An 18,298-nucleotide genomic window follows, 5' to 3' on the forward strand; every position below is an offset into this window, starting at 1 on the left:
AAGGACCTTAAGCGTTTTTTATGTAATTTTCATGTTTTCCATGTCTGTTACTGGATTTGAGCATGTTGTAATAATGTCGTATTGTTTCTATGGAAAATACTGATCATGAACTCTTCCTTTAGGTTGCCATAAAAATAATTGACAAAACACAGCTGAACCCAACTAGTCTACAAAAGGTATGTTTTTAGATTTAATCTTTCAACTCTATTATAACTTGTTTGCTTCCCCACCTCCTTCCATTAACCCTGAATGCCTGTGCTGGAGAATCTGAAGCATTGCATACCTTTGCACACATCTGACTACTGTATTTAATAACTGGTTTTGTAACAGATATTTCTGACAGCCCTGCAGTTGTTCAAGCTGAACTCGTGTGGAGCTGTAAATTGAGAAAACAGTGGTATTTGCCACTTCCTTTGTCTTCCAAGCAGAGCTGACTCTGTAGAGAGGACTTGTGGTTTGGTGTCATGCCCCCATGTCTCCTTTGTGCTGGTTGCTTTGTTAAACTTAGAAATGCAAAACTTATGTTCTGTCCTCCTAAACTGGCCTTAAAAATACTGCCTGTGGACTGAAGGCCAGGCAGTATCTGTGCCTTTCATGTAGCTTGCAGCAGGAGAGATGATGCAGTTGTATGAAACAAATTGGGCCATGTCTATTCTGGTTCCTTCCCTCTGGCTCTGAATGTTTAATGTGCTGTTACACTTGTATCACCTTATCTTTTTAGTACAGAGTGATAAACCCTGCTCTTTCATTAGGCAACCCAGTCTGTTTGGGAGTCCATGCAGGAGGTACATTTAAATGTTGCTTTTACTTGGGACTTCTCTAACTCTGTCCTTTTAAGTTCTGCAGTCAAAGGCTTTTTGTTTACTTTTGAGTACTTTGATAAAAACCCCTTGAAATATTTCTGCAAACAAAATGAAAGAGAGTAACTAGAGTAAACTGGAGAACATACACATTGGTATTTTATGCAAATACTAAAAAGATCACTTGACTAGACTTTTTATCAAGATTAATGGTGCAAAAGTAAATTGGAAAAACACACAAGTTCTTACATTTTATGGTTTCATTGAGAGGCAAAGAATAACCTGCAGAAGAAAGGCTCCATCATCTGAGCAGGTGGCAGCTTTGTATGACTCTGTAGACAGGGTAAAAGTAGATAATCTGGTTCCATTTTTCTCAGAATTTTTCTCAGTTTAGTCCCTGAGGTTATTGGTGGTTTCCGGGTAAGGAGGGTGAAAATAAAGTGCAAATTAGGTAATATGATGGATTAGATAAAGTAGATTTCTGTGGCAGATTGCAACTTGGAATGCCTAAATAAAAGTGGTTGAATGCTTGAAGCACTTGAAAGTGAAACAAAAGCTGTGTGATAAAAATGGGAAATACCAGGGCATGGGAAGAATGGTCAGAGAGAAGTTAAGAGGCCATGTTTTCAGTTAAAAATGTAAAATCATAGTCCTTCAAATGGCGTTACTTGAGATTGGGCTCTAATGCCCGTTTGAGCTCATATGGGGATACAATACAAACCTTTTACAAGTCACAGGTGTTCAGCTGGAAAAGCTACAAGCTGGAAGTGTGCATGATGGTCCTTTAATTACTGGCTTTCAGATGGCTCAGTGTCCACTCACGGCTCCATCTCTGTTGTAATTTAATTTTTATTTACAATTTATAAAATTAGATTATGAAGTGGGATTTGTAGTGTGATCTTGTGTACCACTGGATTTCTTAACTGGGAATCTGGAAGAATAGTACCAAATAGCAGGGCAGATGCCAGATCAAATTTGTGGAGTGAAATTGCAAATGTGCTCTCTTTCTAAGCTCGTTTATTATACAAGCACAAAAAGAATTTAGTAAGGTGTAGCAGTTTTCAATTCAAAAACTGAAAGCAGCTTTATTAAAATTAAATTCCTGCTTGCCATAGGAAGCAGAGTGAATGCCCAACATACAACTTGCCAGCTTTGCCTGACCAAGGCTTTTTTTGTTGCAAGCCTTTGCCCCTTCCCCCAGCACTGCCAGCAACGCTTCAGCCTCACAGCTGCACACAGGACCTGTGGATGCGGGGGAAGCTCAGATGGAAGTGCTTCTGATCTTGCACTTCTGCAGAGAGAGATAAAATATTTGAGGTATGGTGGGGAGGGAAGGGCTGTGCCCAGAAGAGGGTGTGGTGTACAGCATCTCAGCTGCGGTGTAGCTGCATGCCCGAGTCATCCTTAGGTGGGGAAACAAATGGTGATTAAAGGCTGCCAGTTCTGATTTCTTTGTGTTCCATCTTGCACATCGATACTTCAGCTGCCAGGAAGAAGTTAACCTTGTTAGGGACAGGCTTTGCTTTCCGGAGCAGTAATTCTTGGTATGCCCTCCCTGACAGCTCTGTACTGACACTCAGCAGCACAGCTCTGAAGGGTCGGGTTTCTTGTCTGCTGCTGAGGAAGTTCTGTGGCAGCCACATGCAGCTACTCTTTACTGTTGTTTTAGGACCTAATTACTGCTCTGCTGCTCTTGCTTAGTGAAGAGGAAGCTGTAACTGGTACTTCCCTGGTTTGAAAGAAAAGGGAATTCTTAGAGGCTTTTTCCCATGCTGGCGGTGTTAGTCATAAGCACTGTTCTCCACAAATGGACTTGTGTATGCCATTCCAGTGGATATTGGTCTCACTGCAAACAAGTGCTGATGCTACAGAGTTCACTTCCTCCTAGACAAAAAATAAAAGAGTTTGGTTTTTTTTTTTCCTTTGATTTACCAATGCCATTATATGCAAGGGTTTTTTTAGCAAGCCCATGTAATAGTACTAAATCATTTCTCATTTTCCTGTTTTAGAACTTGGCTCCTCAGCCAAATATTTTTGTTCATTATGTGCAGATGTTTTGCCACTTACTTGGGCAATACTTATTGTTAAAGAATTTAAGTGTTCTTAAACATCAATTTTAACATGGTTCATGTCCTTTCTGAGCATGGGTCAATCAGTGTTTTAAGAACTTCAAGAAAAGAATAAGAATTTTAAATGCTCAGTCTCTTCTCTTTGTAATGAGTGTCGCTTTCTGTTTCCAAGTTGTGCTTAGTTTGAGGCAAACTTGTATTGTGTAAAGGCTTTTTGCTTGAGGTTCTTCATTAGATGTAGGGCATATTTCAGTGAGCACTTACCAAGAGAAGCCTAATACACAGGTCAGGCTTGAGCTGGCTTGGGACAGCATCCTGTGAAAAGCCTCCTCCTTTGAGGGACAAGGTGACCAGGAGAGGTTGGTGCTCTGCAGCTGGCACTGACTCACTTTTCAGCAAACTTTTTCAGTATTTTTTAACTAAATAATTTGTTACAGTCTTGTGATAGCTACTGTGGGAGCACTTCTAGTCTGTCTTTTGCTGTGTTCACAGAGAGTTAGCCTAAAAGAACCAGCTTCCATTGCTGGTTCGTTGGGGGTTTTTTTATTCAGTTTTTTGGCTCACAGCATTAATTAAATGGCATTCTTTTCCTGTATCTGACATGGCTTGCACTCAAAGGACCAGACCACAACAAAGCTGAAAGCCATTTGTTTGGCAGACTAAGGATGTTTGTCTTTGCCTGGAAACGTTTGTAGAGCTCCTGTTGACGGAAAATGAGCTGTTCAACAAGCTGGGAGTAGTTTTGGATCTCAGTATTAGAAATTAAACTGATGAGAACTGTTTTCAGTTGTTTGTGTGCCTTTATAGTTTCATTATGACAAGTAATTTCCTAATACTTAGAAAATAAGTTTCTGTATTGAGAACCTTCGTGTTACGTTTTCTGATATTACACCTTGTTCTGTGTTCCTGTGGGCAGGGAACCTCAGAGGTGTGAGGTTTTATCATACCTGGCTGTTTGCAATGAATTTTATTGTGTGATGATAGTTACTCTGTCATTTCCTAGAAGCTGATGCACATAATGAAATCTGTAAAACCTTTATCCAGCATACTTTGGGAAATTTGTATGATGTTGTACATTTTATTCCTCTGTCAGAAATAGACTATAATACATATTACGATGTCAGGAATTTATAGATAAATATATCTATTTCCCCAGATATCCCCATCTGTGTCAAAATGTGACATATAACAGATAAACTGACTAAGGGTGCACAGTCTAAAGTGCATTTATCTAACTAAAATTACATTTGGTGGTGGTTGTATCCTATTCTCAAGTATTTTTATTTTTAATTTTCTCTGAGGCAGAAATAGTGTGTTTTTTAAAAGAGCTTGTTCCTAGTCACCCACTTGAACAAATGGCTCATGAAGTAGAAGCTGCTTTTTGACATGCTTCATTTGGGTTAGTAAAGCAAAGCAGAGTAGTCATTTTGTGGACCAGTGTTTTGGTGAGGGTGTGACCCAGGAGGCTTTATCTGGGTATTGGGGGTGGAAGGTATCAGATACCAATTGAGAGTGAATTAAGCCAACTCTCTTTGAAATTGTAACAACTGATAAGAGCCTTTCAGTTATATAAGCTGTGATTAAAAGTATTAATGGAGTATTCAGAATATATTATACACCCATTTAGCTGAAATGAATGAAAAGCAAGAAAAAAATAACTATAGATTCAACTGCTTTTAAATTCCTGGTGATCAAGAGAGAGATGATGTAGTCTACCCTGTCTGATTACATATGAAAAAGCTCCAGAAATAACATAGTTTAAAAAAGAAAAGAAGGCAATTTTATCTCTCTAGAGGATAAAGAAAACATGTGCACAGAGGTTTTGAAAGTATTTTGCATGGCCAATAATTTACTTGATCAATCAGTCGTGATTTCATTTAAGCAGCTTGTCATCTAGCAAAGTGTCAGGCACAGACCTGGGTAACAAGATAATTAAAAGCATTTGGAAAACTGTTTGGTTTTTCTCTGTTCAGGTGGTGTGCCAATCCCAGCTGGTGCTGTAGCAGGGAGAAGGTCTCCTGGGCAGTGCAGTCAGGATTGCTCCCCAGATGTTGGCATTTCAGAAATTCTGTGATTCTGAAATATCAGAAAGCAGAGAATTGTTAGAGCAGCCAGTCTCCAAATTGTGACTTTGTCCTATTGATTTATTTAAAACCCACCCCTTGCATTTTCTTTTATTAAAAAGCACAAAGGCACAAGGATTATGTTTTGTTTACTCTTTGGTTGTTTTCTGTTTATTTCTAATGTTTCACCTTTTTTTTTTCTAATTACAAAGTTTCACCTTTTCTTTTGCTATTACTGAGTAAATACACCTACAAGTTTTTGAGTTGTTACTAATATGTGTAGACATACTAAATTTCTTCACTTTATCTGAAATCTGACCTGAGCCAAATCCTTCAGCAACACTTTTTTTTCCTTACTGTAATTAACTATACTGTTATCCCTATCCTATATCTACAAAACTCTTGGGTTTTTTCCTATGTTTGCATTCACTTGGAGCTGTGAACTTCTATTCTGCTTTGGTCTCTTTACATGAAGTTCAGTATGATGCTAGGTTACTGATATTCCTGTAGAAATTTGTGTTAGGTTTCTAATAAAACCTCTTGATTACTCCCACTTTTTGAAGCATCCTGTTAGAAAATAATTGACGCTGAAGAACATCAGCCCTCTGCAGTCTTGGGCTGGCATGGGTGAGGTGCAGAGGGAGAACAGCTACACACCTGGCTGACATGTAGTGCATAAAAAGAGAATTCTGTGGTTTTCTGAATACAAGAGTATTTGTGCTTCAAGTTTTTTTGTAATAATATTTTTTCTTGGAACTGCTTTTAATTAATCTGCTATTTACCAGCTTTGTTCAAAGCAGTGTTTTATAGTGCAGAAACACCACCTGTGGCATTTTTAGTATTGTGGTTATGAATTTATGTGTATCTTACAATAGTCTTTCACAGAAGAGTTTTGAGAGGTGAAAACAATGAACAACTGTTCAGTCATGACTCTACTTTCATTTCTAATTTGTTAAATGTCACTCCATATTTTCATTAAGTTGCAGAAGGACGGAGTTTGCTCTGTGTGACAGGCAAAGTTGAAATCTTCAGAAATAGTTACTCAAGCAAAGCCCCCTTCACACAAGTATTGGCAGTGGGAGGGCAGGGACAGACAGGACATGAAAAATTACAATATCCTTACAGCCAGTGCACTATCTCTGGATTTAGGGCAGGGGATATAATGTCATCCTGCAGCTTGAAATGGGCAGTTGTCCCTCACCACCATCCTGCTGGGGTGAGTAGAGATGCAGTGCTTTTATATGGGGAAGTTGTGTGTTTTGTGAGGTGTTTCTGTTAAATCGTTCCTGTACCTTGTGTGTCAGTCAGGGTTAACAGCAGTACTTGCAGGAAAGGAAGCAGTAGATGGGGTCAGGAAAGCACCATTTGTGTTCTGCCCTGTTAATTTTGGCCAGTACATTCAGTGTGCTGCACTGTCCAGGCTGTGTCTGGGAGTGAGTCAGGGGAGCTGTGCTGGCAGAGCAGGACTGCTGTGCCTCAGTTGCTTTGCAGCAATGCTTCTGAAGGTCTCAGGGGTGCCCTTGTCTTCCCTTCTCTCTGCAGAACTTGCTCCTTGGTATAGTTGGATAACATGGTTTTTGCACAATATAAACAGCTGTTGTTTCACCTGTGAGCTGCTGTTGTAGTAATTCTTGAGCTTTAACAAAGTACTGAAGAATGCTGAATTCATACCAGTGACATACTGCAGTGGTCTTCTAAAGGTGTTCTGGTGGGGAGTCACAAAAATCTGGAACTGTACTTTTTGTGAAGGAGTGAAAGATGTGTGAGATGTACTGGCCAGCAGGAAGCTGTGTGGGCTCACAGTGCTCTTCTGACCCCACAAGTCTGCAAACCACAGGGCTAAGGTCACTTCTTTCCTGAGCTGTTTAGAGTTCTTCCTGGGTGTTTGCAGGTTTTTGAGGGTTGATTTGTTTGGGAGGGGTGTTAAGCAGGCATTTAACTCTTCCCTTCAAAAATTGCCTATTTAATGAACTTCATTGATAATGTTTAATAATGTTTGCCCTTTCCGTTTAAATGACTGTATCAAAGTCTTCAGTCTTTAAAGAGAATGGCTGTTTGTAAGTGATTTCATCAACTTATTTCACTTTTTATGTTTATTTCAGCTCTTTAGAGAAGTAAGAATAATGAAGATCTTAAATCATCCAAATATAGGTATCTTATTTCTTTCACATAATTTCCATCTCTGGAGAAGTTTTAGCTTTTTCACTGTTAAGATTGCTGTAGCATGAGTTTAAAAGATTATTTTGCACTGGAGTGTGAATTTACTCTAAGATAGCAGTAATAACTGGTATTTCAGAACTGTGTGTTTAAAAAAATAAAATAAACATTGTGATCCCATTGCACAGAACTGTTATTTGCATAGCTAACTGATAAATTTGCTCCTTTTGAGTATAGTATTGATTTTTGACTAAATTCAGGTTCTCATTAAAAGCTAGCATATACACCAAAACCAAGAAGTGGTCAAGAATTTTTTTCAAGTTTGTATATTTAAATGATGTGGTACTCCTATGGGGCTGTCAGCAGGCTGGTAACTGATTTGTCACCACATGTGTCAGTTCAGTGCACATGTGTGGCTATTGCTGATGCTCAAATCTGTGCATGTTCTGCTTAGTTCAGTTATGTTCCCATGTAAAAGAAGCAAAGTATTGGTTCTTGAGAATATGTTGTTCTGTATGAGTTGACCAAATGTGTTATAGTATTTTCTACTTAGGAGCATTAGACAGAAAGCTTCTTTAGAGTAAACAGTCTGATATTATCAAGTGGCAGGCAAACAGTTTGGGCATTTTTCTCTCACAGAATTCTGTGGGGTGTTAACATAATGCTTCTGCAGCTAGTTAACTGATGACTAAATGTCTTTCTTTTCTAGTGAAGCTATTTGAAGTCATTGAAACTGAAAAAACTCTCTATTTAATAATGGAATATGCAAGTGGGGGTAAGTACCTCTTTGCTGCAGTGACACTCTAAGCAAATTGCCAAGTGAGAGAAAGCACTTGTTTTCTTGAAAGTTTTGCTTTCTTTTTTGGCAAATATTTATGTCAAGGTAGTGTAAAATATTAAGCAAAATCTTTAATATTCACTGGGACTTGTTTGGTCAACATAAATAATAAATGTAGCTTGTAAAACCAGCTTCTAAACTTACTACAACTTAGTAACATTTGCTTTTTTTTCCCAACTCAAATTAACTGGGAGTCTTTTCTCAGCCACTGATTGTACCTGCCCATAACAAATACTAATGTTCTCAATTTACTGTATTCAGTTCCCTACCTCTGGTGTCCTGTTTTGTATAAGATATTTGGTAAAATCATGTTCAAATGAAACATTTCTGTGTTTCTTTAATTGTTGCTTTCAAAAGCATGAGCACTGCAACTTCTGTTTTTAGATGTTGATGACATCTTACATATCTTAATCACAGGCCTTCTACTGTCATGAATTGTTAGGCTTAGCCTTATGCCATTTTAGAAGGAGCTTAAATGCTCTTCCTGATTCTAGAGGGGATGGAAAAATGCACATTGTGCAGTGTCAGGTATTTTCACCAGAGCCAGAATTAAGGTATTCAGGCTTAAGTTACTCCTTGCTGGCTAAAACTTAATATCACTCAGCTTGTCAGTGTGACCCTTGAGCACCAGCATCTGGGAATCTCAAACAGTTGAGGCTTTTCTTTAGGGGCAGGAAGGAGATAGACTTTTTTCAGAGAAAATCAGTGTTGAATTCAGACTCTTACATTAGATTACATGAAGTTTAATCAATTGCTACAAATAAAGCAAGATTCTCTACCCACCTGTCTTTTCTTCCGGCAGCTTCCTAAATGCTCAGCCAAGGTTTGCTTAAACAGGAACAGAGTGGGCATTATCCCATTAAAATATTGACCAGTACAGTGTTTGAGGAGACATCTCTGTGTTGTTTGATAGTACTAGGCTTAAAAATGAAGTCTTATTGCCATCTAGTGATTGGCTTCTAGGAGGTAGAAAGGCCAGTGGTTCTCTAAAGGAGTGAGGACCTTTCCTGAGGTGATAAGTGAGAGGTAAGCACTGTACTGGTCTAAAAGGCCAAGAGCAGTACCTTTGATGTGCCATGCTGTGCAAGACACGAATGGCTGGCAGTCACAGTGGCAGGCATCAGCTTCCCTATTTCCTCTTTATCGAGGTAGAGGTCATCATGTTGCACATGAACTCTGGCTGCAGGATGAAAGACATTATTGCTACAGCTGCAGCACTTCACATAAATTAGGGATAATTCTTTCCCTGGTGTCTTTTTCCCTGAATTATGAAGAAGTGTTCAGGTTTGCTGCTTCAAGGTTTTTTAAGAAACAGCTGTGAAATACAGCTGGGAGAGTTACCTGAGTTTAGTGTTGCAGAATACACTGCAGAGGGAAGACTATTTTATGGGAAGTCCTGACATTCCCTCAGATGGCTCAGTGGTTGCTTTTCCTGCAGTGTGACTCCTTTTTTTTATTGCAATCTGGTGGAGTTGTGTCTTTTAAAAAATAAACATGATATTACTCAGCTCTTCCCTTGTGAGGTGGCTGTCTACAAAACCGTGTTTCCTTGCTCAGTAGGGAATGTTTAAATATTTGAACCACTTCTAAAGTTTTTATGGTTTTTGCATACTAGTGAGGACTTTTTAAAGCTGTGTTATTATTCTGTTTGTAGTTCTTACGTACATGACTGTTGGTTTTTAGTAAAGAAAATCTCCCATGCTTTCACAAACATGTCAGTGTTTCATGGGCCAGTGGCCTGCACCTAAAGCTCAAACATTGTAGTCTGTATTGATGTGCTCTAAAATGACTGCATTGATTAAAGAGGGGAAAAACTGAAACACAGTAGATCTTCAGTAATCTTTGGTCATCCACAGCCATACAACAGTGGCCTTGTTCTGTGTGTTTTACAGGTGTGATGGTTGTGTGAGGGATTTATCAGTGTGTCCTGCTGTGCTCATTCTTAACCCTCCTTGTGGGTACCTCTTCCAAGCCTAGGTTAAAGCTAAGGTTTTGGATTTTGTTTAGAACCATTTTATACACATGCACAAATTAAAATTCTAGTGTTGGTTGACGGCATTTACAAATATCATCAATGATACAAATGATGACATTTACGAATATCATCACTTGTTCTCACATATGAAACTATTTTTTTTCTGAAGCAAAAGAAACTCTTGTGAGAAAGTCTGTGAAGGGGTGGATGTTATCTTTGTTTACAAAACAGAAGTATGCTGCTCAGTTTCTATCCTAAGTAATTGGAAGGAAATGGTTTCCTTTGTGTATATCCAGTCACTCATTATTTTCTTGTAGAAGAGAGGATGGTGTAGTAAATTGCACAGCAGTTGTGCCTTGTTCTCTTGAGCTGTCCTGTAATCATAAACTTGAAGTACAGTAATTCTAGTGAAGCTGCTGTGGGCAACTGCTGGAGAAGAATCTCTACATTCTGAAATTGGCATTAATGTATCTTGTTATTGAATTGTAGGGGAGGTGTTTGACTATCTGGTTGCACATGGAAGAATGAAGGAAAAGGAGGCTAGAGCTAAATTTAGACAGGTATGTATAACATTCCTATATGTCAGCTTTCCCCTCACCCCTGTTTTTGATGGTGAAATGAGTAAAACAGCTGTCCTTTGCATTTGACTTACAGCAGTGTTCAGCATGCTGTGGGCTTGTAGCTCTGAGTTAGAAAAAACTTATGTCACAGCAGTACTTTGAAGGAGTCAGAGTCTGTTCAGTGGTGCTGTTTCCTTAGTGCTGAGTGCCAGGGTGTCCAGGAGTGCCAGAACACAGAGACTGCTTGGTTTGGAAGTGTATTCCATTCCAAAATGCATTTCCTCTGGGCTGATTTCATATGTCCTTAGCTCAGCAGGTCTGTGACATTTTGGAAGTTGTTCAAATGTAGCAGGCTACTAACAGGCCAGTTCCAAACTGCAGACAGTGCATGTAGTAGGGATCCATTCACATTCATCTGCTTACATGAAAAGATACTGTTTAATAGTTGTTCTAAAAAGTCACAGAAAAGTAATGTCTAGACTTGTTAGTTTAGCTTTATGATGGATAAGCTAGCCCTGCCAAGCTCCTGGAATTTCATTGATCTGCAAAAAGCATTTCCATTCTACAGTCAAGCAGTACTGAACAAAACCAGATATTTTTGCATAACTAATTTAAACCCAAATGTCTGCTCTTGTAGCATCTGGAGTTTCAGATCTGACCAGTCTTATACACTTGTTTTCTGGTCTTGTGCTGAAATTTGTAAATTTCTATTCCCTTTGGTCACTTGGATAGCCTCAGTAATGTTGTGACAAATAATAAATGTCAAGATTATGCTCCAGCTTAATGGCACTTGAAAATAATGAGTAGGGACAAGAGTGGTTTTTTGAATGGTATGTAGGGATTTGGAGCTGCTGGATCATGGCAGTGATGTTGCCCTGTTGGAAGGGGAAGCTCTGATGGTTTCACTTAAGTATAGCCATACATAATAGAAATTTGATGTAAGATATGAGCCTTCCAGGAACCAAATTAATGATTTTGCTTTGTTTTCTCTCATCTTATTAAATCTTGTATTTACCCTTTTTAATCTTTTGCGGGGGAAAAAACCCACACCAAAACCACCACCACCAAACAAGCAAAACAACCCAAAAACAGCTATAGACTTCATCTCCCCAGAAGGCATTTGTGATTACTGGAGTTAGACAGCTTGACAGTAAGGAAAACTTTTCTCACTCTTCAACAACATCTTATGTGTCTTCTTAAAGTTCCTGCCTTTACTTTCATACTTTGGTAGGTAGAGAGTTTTCATTTGTGATTGAAGGTTTCTGGTTTGTGCTTCTGTGCTGTGTTGGCAGTAGGGATGTGAAACAACCATTCCCACTCCAGCCATCTCTTCCAAATCTCTGCCTGTTGCCTTTGTAATGTCACTTGAAGAGCTTCAGAGCAACTTGAGAGGATTGACTGTTCTCTCTCAGATGTGAATATTGGAAACTTCTGCTGATGGACTCTGCTCTCAGTCCTCAATTTCTTTCATCAGGAGCTTTGTGGAAAAAATACCTTGCAGTAATTACATTAAAATTACATGCTTCTTCAATAAATACCTATTTTTTTCTAACAATTCTATTCCCCTTTAAGTAAAAACATACAGAAACAGGTCAAACATGTTTTACAGGTACACTTAGTGCCTAATTTTATGGGATAATGTGGGTAGTACAGGGTATATTTATCTTCATTTTTAAAAAGAAATGTGGAGGAAAACAATTTAAAAGGGAGTTACCTGCTGAGCTGAGTGTTTGACCTATCAAGAATTGGGTTTATGTACTCTCAGCCTGATGATTTTCCAGTTGGTTTTTTTGGGTTTTTTGTTTTTTGGGTTTTTTTTTTGTATTTCAGTAGAATAAATGCTGTTTATAAAGATATATAGATGGGCTCACTTGTATGCACTGGAATACACTTTTCAGTTTTTTCATGCAAGTCTCCTGGTGCAGACAGCTGTGCTCTGTCCTCCCCCAACAGCTGATTTCCTGGCTGCTGAGCTCAACCAGTTTTAGAGGACCTTGATCTCAAAGAAGGGAGGTTCTTGAAAGCTTCAAAAGCTTCAGTTCCTGGGGAAAAAGAGAGAAGCCTGGAAATAAGCAGAAGAGAGAAACTGTAGCACAAGCTGATTGGGCTAAGCTAGAGAGAAAAGCATTCATGCTGGATGAAAGTCAGGTAACTTTGATCAGAGCTTGGCATTTTATTAGATGCTAAAGCTCAGCCTGAGGGACAGTGTCAAAGGAAACAAGGAAATTAGATCTTGCTGGGATCACAGGTCATGAAACTATTCATTTCACCTTACTGTAGTCCTGGAATAGCTCTGTATCACTTTTGGTCATTGTTGGAGGAAGAATGCACTCTGCAGACCTTTTATCTGATGCAGTGCAGCTGTTCTCTGTTAGATAGAGACTTATGTCATAATAGTCTTCTTTTTTTTTTTTAAATTTGTTAACTGTTTTAGCAGACAGTGGTTCCTTCTAAACTGAAGAAACAGTTGTGCCATGGTATTGAGATTCGTTCTTACAATAGGTTGTATTATATCTTGTTTTCAGATCATGTTTCTTCTTCCAGTAGATGTGATTTCTGGATCAAACACTTGTGTTTTGTCTGAGGAGACGCTTCCTCTCTAGCAGGCAAAGAGCAGGATTTGGTCATTCTCCCTTCTTTGCTTGTTGAAGATTTACAAAAATGGTTTTTAGTCCATTTTGTTAAACATATGTAAGCTTTTTAGCAGGAAAAGAGAATATAAGAGACAGCAATCATATTGTTTCAGTTGAACTTGACAAGGAATACAGGAGAAGGTACAAAGTCTAAGAATACAACTATGCTACACAGTTCTGCATTTCAAACTCCTTTTGTGTAGCCATGTGTGAGAAATTCAAATTCAGAATGTTTTGCATTCTTAGTGTCACCTTAATTCTTCTTCCCCATTACAGACTTCCAGGCAGTTCTGGTTCAGTTTCATCCTTTTTCCACAAAAAAATCTGATGCAGAGCAGCAAGTCTTGTTAAATTTGTGTGTATTAATTCCCGCTCTTTTCTGCAAGCAATAAGATCTGGCCTTTTTCAGTGTTCTCACTGTTTCCCTGCTGAAGCAGTTTAGAATTCTTTATGCTGTTAGATGTTAGTACAGATCTTGGAAAATTATAAAATCCACAAAATATATCTTATTGGTGTGTTCCAGTAAAGCCACAAAATGCTCTTAGCAGTATGGAAGGGGCCTTGAGAGGTCATTCATCCTTTTGTCATTTAATCCTTTTAGAGAATGGTTCTTCTGCCTAGAGAGAACTTCTTCAAAACCTGTATTTATACAGATTTTTGAAATCACTCTTTAGAAAAGTTTTTCAGTGTTCCAGTTGTTACTTCTAGCAAAAAGCTCAGATGCTTTTTCTCCCCTTCTCTTCACCTGCCAAGTGTCAGAAAATTCCTCAGACAAGAAGGTTAGGAAATGAGGGAGCTGTCAATGGAAACAGTGATGGAAGCTGGAAGACAAAGGTTTCAGTCTGGAGCAGCCATGCTTTGTGCTATTTTTCATTCAGTTATGTTCTTCAATTATTAATGTCCTACACATTTGATTATTTCACTTCACATGGATTGGACTCACTTCTGCAGTGTCTGTGCCATCCTGTTGCAGTGCAGAGGAGTTCAAAAGCATCTCCAAAGGAAGCTACTGATTGATCATCTGCTCAGCCTTCTGCTCTTAGGCAGGCACAATAAAGCAGTTCAGGAGTGAGTGAGTGGTGGTAGTGCTGTGTCTCTGCAATCCTGAATAAAGCCTGAGGTGTTTGTCATGCTGTCAGCACTGGAAGCCCCTGCAGAGTGTGCTTGTGACTGGGGCTGAGGTAATGGTAGCAGAGGGAAAAGGAAGGGAAACCAAAAGGAGGGGACAAGTGTTGGCATGGGAGCACTTTGGCAGTTTCAGTAACTGGAAAAAGCTGAACTTGGAGTCTGAAAGAGGGAACCAGCATATAAAGGAAAAAGGCAAACCAGAATGAAGGTGTAGGAAATGGAAATAGTACTTCAGCTTTCCACTGTCTGCTTGGTTTCTAAGGTGACATTTTGCATGGGCATGATTCGGTATTACAGGGCACAAAGATCGCTTTGGTGCTTAAGTTTCAAATACAAAACTTACTGGTGCATCAGTTATTTGACCTACCAAAAACCTATCAACACCTTTCATGTGCTCTAAATGCTGAAGGAGAGAACCTTTGCTCCTTCACCAGTACAGGGGATCCTTAACTAAACTGCTGATCAGATCAGGAGTTATTTTCTTGTAACAGTAATGGTACCTCATCTTTCTGCTGGGGAAGTCTTCTTACTCTTGAAAGAAGACTGAAAATACATTTATTTAAATGTAATTACTATTTTTATGTGCACTTCCACTTATTTTAACAGATCATAACATCTGCCTCAATTCTGACCATGCATGCATGACAAAATGCATTTGACTGCATTTGTGGTCGTGTAAGAATAATACTTTATCCAGCTTTTCCTTTTCCATACATGTGAAGTTCTGCAGCAATGCTTGTGACTCTGAAAAGCAATGTACATTGCACTGTGTAAATAGCTTATATGATTTGCTATATAAAGCAGGAAAATCTTTATGATATTTGGAAATTATCATGGAAGAAATTTTTCCATTACACTTGAGAGACACAAGAGAGTTTTCCATTGAGCTTGCTATGGTATACAAAATACACTTAACCATATGCACTTAGACAGCAGATCTCTGTCAGATGCCTAATTGCTTCTCATTGCATAAATTTTGACAAACAGGCTGTTTCCCAGTAGTTTCTCAAGTAATCAAAGCCCATTTCTTACCCTTTTCTCTCTGGCATGGCATGAAAAATCACCTTTAGAGAGGGCCTGGAAAACCTCAGTCTAAGGGGAAAGCTTTTATAGCTGTATACAGTATTGGAATGGAAATACTTCAGTAACCTTTCTGAAAGTCATTGCTTCTACTGGTCTATAATTAGCCCCACAGGAAAAACAAAATCCTGGTTCAAGTATAGGAGAAAGCAAATAGATCAAATAACATTGAAGTTATTCAGCAGCTTTTTCCCAAATATACTGGTCACTGTAGGAGTTGGATATGTAGCTCTGACTGGATAACTTCATGTCAACTTCAGTAATAAATGTTGAAATCTTTGATTAAAGCTCCTGTTTCTTTGAGATGTCACTTACATAATTTGGCTTGTTTTCTATCCAGATAGTATCTGCAGTGCAGTATTGCCATCAAAAGCATATTGTTCATAGAGATCTCAAGGTGAGTAGGAAAAAGTGTGTGCAGTGTATGTGTGTCAGCTTCTGTACTTGTGGGTGTGACCTTTATTGTTGATAAAATACAGTTTATACTGAGCTTTCTGATTTATTTATTTATTTATTTACATATGTTACAGTGAGTCTTGAGAAATATTTGCAGCTTAGAACCAGTTTAAATAAAAGGAAGAGGATTTATAAAGCTTTTAAATGCAAACATTTAATGGCTGCTGAAAGATAACCTCTCCCCAGGTGGTCGCATTCAGATGTGATGCAGGTCAGTGTTAGATGAGAAATATTTTTTTTTAAGTGGTAGTTTGATAGAGATATGACAATAATTGATGTTGAGCAGAATGAATTAGCAGTAGTGATAATGAAACTGAAGTGTGGCTTCTTTGTAGCTTGGCATGAAACAGCATATCTCTTCTTTAAACTGTGCCTTTTATATTAATAGTACTGCTACGTAATTTGTTCAACTTGTCATAGCTTTTTAACTTAAAAAAGACAAAAAACAATACCACCATTAAAAAAAAAAAAAACACTTGAAAGCACTTTAAAGATAATGTTTACCAAACTATTGCAAGAATACCATGCTAATAAGCATGGATAGTGAGACTATATCTTATTTTCATCTGAATAGATCAAAATGTAAGATACATTTCTGTGGAGAAAAACATGGTAACAAGTTTTCAGGCAGTGAAACAGCTCCCGTAGTCTGAAGCCATTGTACAGAGATTTTTAAAGCAGGACATGCTAATGATTGGCTAAAGCACACCTAAAAACCTTGCAGGGAAGGGAATGTTAATGGGTATTTCAGCTTCTTGTCTTTTAAGAATGAGTAAAAGCAACCAACAGCATTTTAAATCAAGTATTTTATTCATCTACAAACCATTCTTTCTCTTCCAGGCTGAAAATCTATTGCTAGATGCAGATATGAACATTAAAATAGCTGACTTTGGTTTTAGCAATGAGTTTACAGTTGGAAATAAACTGGACACCTTTTGTGGCAGCCCACCATATGCTGCTCCAGAGCTCTTTCAAGGGAAGAAATATGATGGACCTGAAGTAGATGTTTGGAGTTTAGGTGTTATTCTTTATACTCTCGTGAGTGGATCTCTTCCCTTCGATGGACAGAACTTAAAGGTAGGTTTTTGTGGCCTATGTTGGCCATGTTTATCTAATATTTTATCTAATATTTTAAGTGACTTGCTGCTTACAACTTACTGTCTGTTCTTGTTCTGTTGCCAAGGAACTTAGAGAAAGAGTGCTAAGGGGAAAATACAGGATTCCTTTCTACATGTCCACAGACTGTGAAAACCTCCTCAAACGTTTCCTGGTGCTAAACCCAACAAAAAGAGGCACTCTAGAGGTAACTGCACAAATGAGGTGCATCAAATTTTGCAAAGTGCATTTTTGAGTTGTAATTTATTATTTCCATGCTGTTCCTATGCATATTCGGGGTGGAAGTGGGATTGTTGGTGAAAGCACATGACTCTTCAAAGATATTGTTTACTGGGGTTGTGATACACCTGTCTCCAGTTACTTTCAAACTCAATGTGTCACAACACTTTCTATGTCATATAAGTTTTCTTGATGGTTAGCTTGTGGATTCCTGCATTAATGGATGATCCATCACATTGTTTTCCACATTTTCAGTTGTGAGCTGGAGGTATTGGCTCCTGTAGTTGCCTTTTGTACCCTCATGGAGGAGTAAAGACCAAAACAGGGCTTCCATGGAATTCTGTTGGTGGAGCTTGGAATTCCAAGCCATATCAAAGTTGTCACATTGCTCCTGGTCTGCATTGCAGGCTTTTAGCTTTCAGCTGTGCGCTGGAATACAGCTGACTGGGGGGAGAAGCTTGGCTTGATGATTCTTCTCACTGGAGCAAAGCAATAGTTGCTGGAAATGTTCTGGAAAATAAAAACTAGGAAAGACCTTAGTGTTTGTTGCATAAAGTTGTTGTTCTTCTCACAGCTTTTTTTGTTTGCTGCTAAGTGTACTGTACTAACAAAACTTTTTTTTTTTCATAGCAAATTATGAAGGACAGGTGGATCAATGCAGGGCATGAGGAGGATGAACTTAAACCTTTTGTTGAACCAGAACTAGACATCTCGGACCAGAAAAGAATAGGTAATTGGTTACTTTCCAGAACCACAGTACTGTTTGCATGGGATGTGGGAGGGTTGGTTTTTTTTTTCTCCACCACCACTCTGTATTTGTTTGATATTTGGAAAAAGTAACTAATCCTTTAAAACTGGTACTTGATCAGGTTTATGTTCTTAAAATTAATAATTCTGTTTTAATTTTTTAAATGTTCCATCCTTTTTTTTGAACACTCAGCGATCCTGAACATCAGAGTTTCAGTTACTTACAGAATGTCTGCTTGGTTTTAGATATTATGGTAGGAATGGGATATTCTCAAGAAGAGATTCAAGAATCCCTTAGTAAAATGAAGTATGATGAAATCACAGCTACATACTTACTGCTAGGAAGGAAGTCATCAGAGGTAAGTACCATTCTTAAAACTGTAAAGAAGCAAATCAGAAAGTGTTCTTAGCAGAGTTAGAAGCAAAAATTAAGTCAGTTACTGTAGGCACTGCATTC

At 38.4% G+C, this 18,298-nt stretch overlaps 1 protein-coding gene across 1 annotated transcript in view; it reads left to right on the forward strand.

Annotated features, from left to right (window-relative positions):
• The window catches only part of MARK3 (microtubule affinity regulating kinase 3), a 53,744-nt gene that overhangs the window by 10,187 nt on the left and 25,259 nt on the right, over window positions 1-18,298 (forward strand). Inside the window, exons 3-11 of the mRNA XM_031066185.1 lie at window positions 123-176; window positions 7,035-7,083; window positions 7,799-7,864; window positions 10,392-10,462; window positions 15,644-15,700; window positions 16,600-16,836; window positions 16,943-17,062; window positions 17,725-17,824; window positions 18,088-18,200. Coding sequence (XP_030922045.1) covers window positions 7,056-7,083; window positions 7,799-7,864; window positions 10,392-10,462; window positions 15,644-15,700; window positions 16,600-16,836; window positions 16,943-17,062; window positions 17,725-17,824; window positions 18,088-18,200 — 792 coding nt within the window. The 5' untranslated portion in view covers window positions 123-176; window positions 7,035-7,055. The remainder of the gene's footprint in view (window positions 1-122; window positions 177-7,034; window positions 7,084-7,798; window positions 7,865-10,391; window positions 10,463-15,643; window positions 15,701-16,599; window positions 16,837-16,942; window positions 17,063-17,724; window positions 17,825-18,087; window positions 18,201-18,298) is intronic.

Source organism: Geospiza fortis, unplaced genomic scaffold (assembly GCF_000277835.1).
Source record: "Geospiza fortis unplaced genomic scaffold, GeoFor_1.0 scaffold23, whole genome shotgun sequence".
Lineage (NCBI taxonomy): Eukaryota > Metazoa > Chordata > Aves > Passeriformes > Thraupidae > Geospiza > Geospiza fortis.